The sequence below is a fragment of the Octopus bimaculoides genome, chromosome 2, assembly GCF_001194135.2.
Source record: "Octopus bimaculoides isolate UCB-OBI-ISO-001 chromosome 2, ASM119413v2, whole genome shotgun sequence".
NCBI classification, from domain to species: domain Eukaryota; kingdom Metazoa; phylum Mollusca; class Cephalopoda; order Octopoda; family Octopodidae; genus Octopus; species Octopus bimaculoides.
In genome coordinates, this window is record NC_068982.1 from 34,490,227 (window position 1) to 34,493,295 (window position 3,069).

Genomic DNA, 3,069 nt, shown 5'->3' on the forward strand with positions numbered 1-3,069 from the left:
TAACACATCGCGTTGATTGTTCATTTTCGAAAGGAATGTTTGATCCTTCGGAACTTATTTGAAATCTAGGTAAACTAAGAAGAAAGTATTTAGTTTTGTTATCGTTCAACCCTAGAAGCAAAGCTGGTTGTTTTTCTCTCTATTGGTTTGTTAAAATAAACCAGAGAACTATGAGTTGATTTATTCGTGTAAGATCAAACAAGGAGAAATAAAAATGAATTTGCTGACACGCAGTGTTACTTTTAAAGGAGAAGGGCCATGAGAAAGTTTAGTTTTCAATCATTCTCATGCACATTAAAAATATAGGTGAGGGCATGCAAACGGATTTTAAAACCTCATTGAATTTGGTTCTTCGAAAAGCTACTAGTGACAACTGTTGTAATAATAATGGTTTCAGATTTTGGCACAAGGCCACAAATTTGTGTATCTCTCTCCCTCTCTTTCCAGTTGGGGAAGCCATGTATCTCCTCTTCAGTAAGACACCTGCTACTATCTCTGTATCATACTTTCATCTCCTTCAGTACTGTACCCCACTCAGTTGAGGCGTCTTGTCTTGACCTCACTATTAGCAGTTTCATGAATAAAGTAGACGCTGTAAAGTGGCTGCTTCTAAGAAGGGCATCAACTGTAGAAACGATTCCAAAGTAGATATTGGAGCTCGGCGCAGTCCTATGGTTCATCGGTTCCTTGTAAATAGGGACGCTAAACGATGATTACGACGATGATGATGAGAGTACTGCCGAGTTAACCTTAAGCAACCAGCATGCTGGAATTGTAACTCGGTTTCAATTCCTTGTTGAAGGAGGTGTTTTACTCCATTTATATTACGGTCTGTTGGACACACACACACACACACACGCGCGCGCGCGCGCCTTATTGATATTTATAATACTATAAATATCCATCATGGTCATACAATTATACGGATGATATATAGTCAATTAAATCAAATCTATCACAGATAATAGTTAATCGATAATTTTTACCGGACTGAGAAAGATGAAAAAGTAATGTCATCTCTGGATTTAAACTTTGTTCACTGAATTGTCTCATTAAATACCAACTATTTACAGCAATGTTATCTTATTTATAATAATACTGATTTCAAATTTTGGCACAAGGCCAGCAATTTTGGCGGAGGAGTAAGTCGATTACATCGATCTCAGTACTCAACTGATACTTATTTTATCAATCTCGAAAGGATAAAAAGCAAAGTTGACCTCGGCGGAATTTGAACTCAGAACATAAAGACGGACAAAATGCCGCCGAGCATTTTGCCCGTCGTGCTAACAACTCTGCCAGCTCGCCGCCTTCTTATCTATAATATTTATTTCTCATAGAGGCGGTGAGGTGGCAGAATCGTTAGCACGCTGGACGAAATGCTCAGCAGTATTTCGCCTGTCGCTACGTTCTGAGTTCAAATGCCGCTGAGGTCGACTTTGCCTTTCATCCTTTCGGGGTCGATAAATTAAGTACCAGTTGAGTACTGGAGTCGATGTGATCGACTACCCCTTCCCCACAAATTCTAGGCCTTGTGCCTATAGTAGAAAGGATATTTATTTCTCATATGTGATGAAGTCATATTTTGGAAGAGAGAGAGAGAGAGTTAACAATCAGTTGATATCGACTCGCGTACACAACTGATGCTATTTTCCCGATACCAGAAGTATAGAAAGCAAAACCGAGCAAAATTTTAACCTCGATGGAACTTAAACAAACTTGTTCCTCATGGAATCAACTGGTTTTGCTGCTTCGCCGGAATGCACTCGCATGGTTTTCCCCTGATATAGTAAATAAGCATCATCGTCAGAAAAGCGAGTCTGTTCGTTTCCAGTCCTCCGTGTAAAACATATCTAGCCGTGCTTTGGAAACATGTGAGGGCTAGCGACAGGAAGGGCGTCCTGTCGTAGAAAAATATGCCTCTAAAAATTCCGTCTCGCCTATACAAACGTGGAAAAGTGGACGTTAAATGATGATGATGACCTACAGTGTATCTCGGACCACATTATTGTATGTCTGCTTTATCTGTCAAAATAAGTAGAGTATGATTTGAACAAGATTTGATTGCTATTTCTAGCTGGTCGAGCGACTGTGTAGATATCCCTTCATATAATAATATAAAAACCACAAAAATTCACATCGTTATAATCATTGAAGTTATACAGTCATTATGAATATTGAATTTTCTTTTATAGTCGTGGGTTCATAAGCAAGCTGCACCGTGCTTTAGTTTTGGCGTTCGTCACTCCCCCTACACAGTTCCCCTTGTCGTTGAAGTGTCTGATTAAATCGTCTTTCTGTTTTATACTGAAATATATACCGTGTTAAACGAACAGTAAACAGAACAATACATGTAAGTATATTTTGAGTGTTAATTTTAATTGCATATACATTTTGTGTTAGGCTCACCACATTAAGTATATTAGCTCTCGACCTAACTATACGATTTTTATGCAGAAGACAATCCTCGGAGATTCTCCCATATCATTATTTTAATTAATTACCTAATAAGTGAATAATGAATATGGTCTAATAAATAGAATGAGTGTATTTCGATGAGGATATCTAATCAGATTGAAACACGCCAGGGTCACCACTGTACTCGTCACATATCAGATTTACCCCCACGACATGCCTTCATTTAATTGTTTGTATTTAGGGGGTTGTCTCCCTTGTCTTTTAGAAGCATTATATGACAAGTGTTTACTTAATTACGGTATAATTTTATAGCAATTATGTTTAGCTCCTTATATTACTTATGTGATCTATCTATCTATCTATCTATCTATCGATCGATCGATTGATCTGTCTTTCTGAATCATATTACGCTACTACTACTCTATCTTCAACAATAACATTATATATATATATATATATATATATATATATATATAGCTACGGCGGTACATATTCTAAAAAATTGGAACGATACAGAGAAGATTAGCATGGCCCCTGCGCAAGGATGACACGCAAATTCGTGAAGCGTTCCATATTTTCTTCACGGTGGTGCACCAGCATGACCGCAGCCACTTGGCTGAAACACATAAATAAATAAAATATATATATATC

General features: G+C 37.6%; 1 protein-coding gene and 1 non-coding gene across 5 annotated transcripts in view; both read left to right on the top strand.

Annotated features, from left to right (window-relative positions):
* LOC106879527 (outer dense fiber protein 3) overlaps positions 1-3,069 on the top strand; it is a 45,563-nt gene that overhangs the window by 41,299 nt on the left and 1,195 nt on the right. For all 4 annotated transcript variants that reach the window (XM_052976205.1, XM_052976210.1, XM_014929152.2 and 1 more), the window contains exon 5: positions 2,196-2,353. In XM_052976205.1, the coding sequence (XP_052832165.1) occupies positions 2,196-2,288 (93 nt within the window). In that variant the 3' untranslated portion in view covers positions 2,289-2,353. The remainder of the gene's footprint in view (positions 1-2,195; positions 2,354-3,069) is intronic.
* Positions 2,888-2,997, top strand: LOC128247153 (U6 spliceosomal RNA). Its single transcript, XR_008263566.1, has one exon. It is a non-coding gene; the product is annotated as a U6 spliceosomal RNA (small nuclear RNA).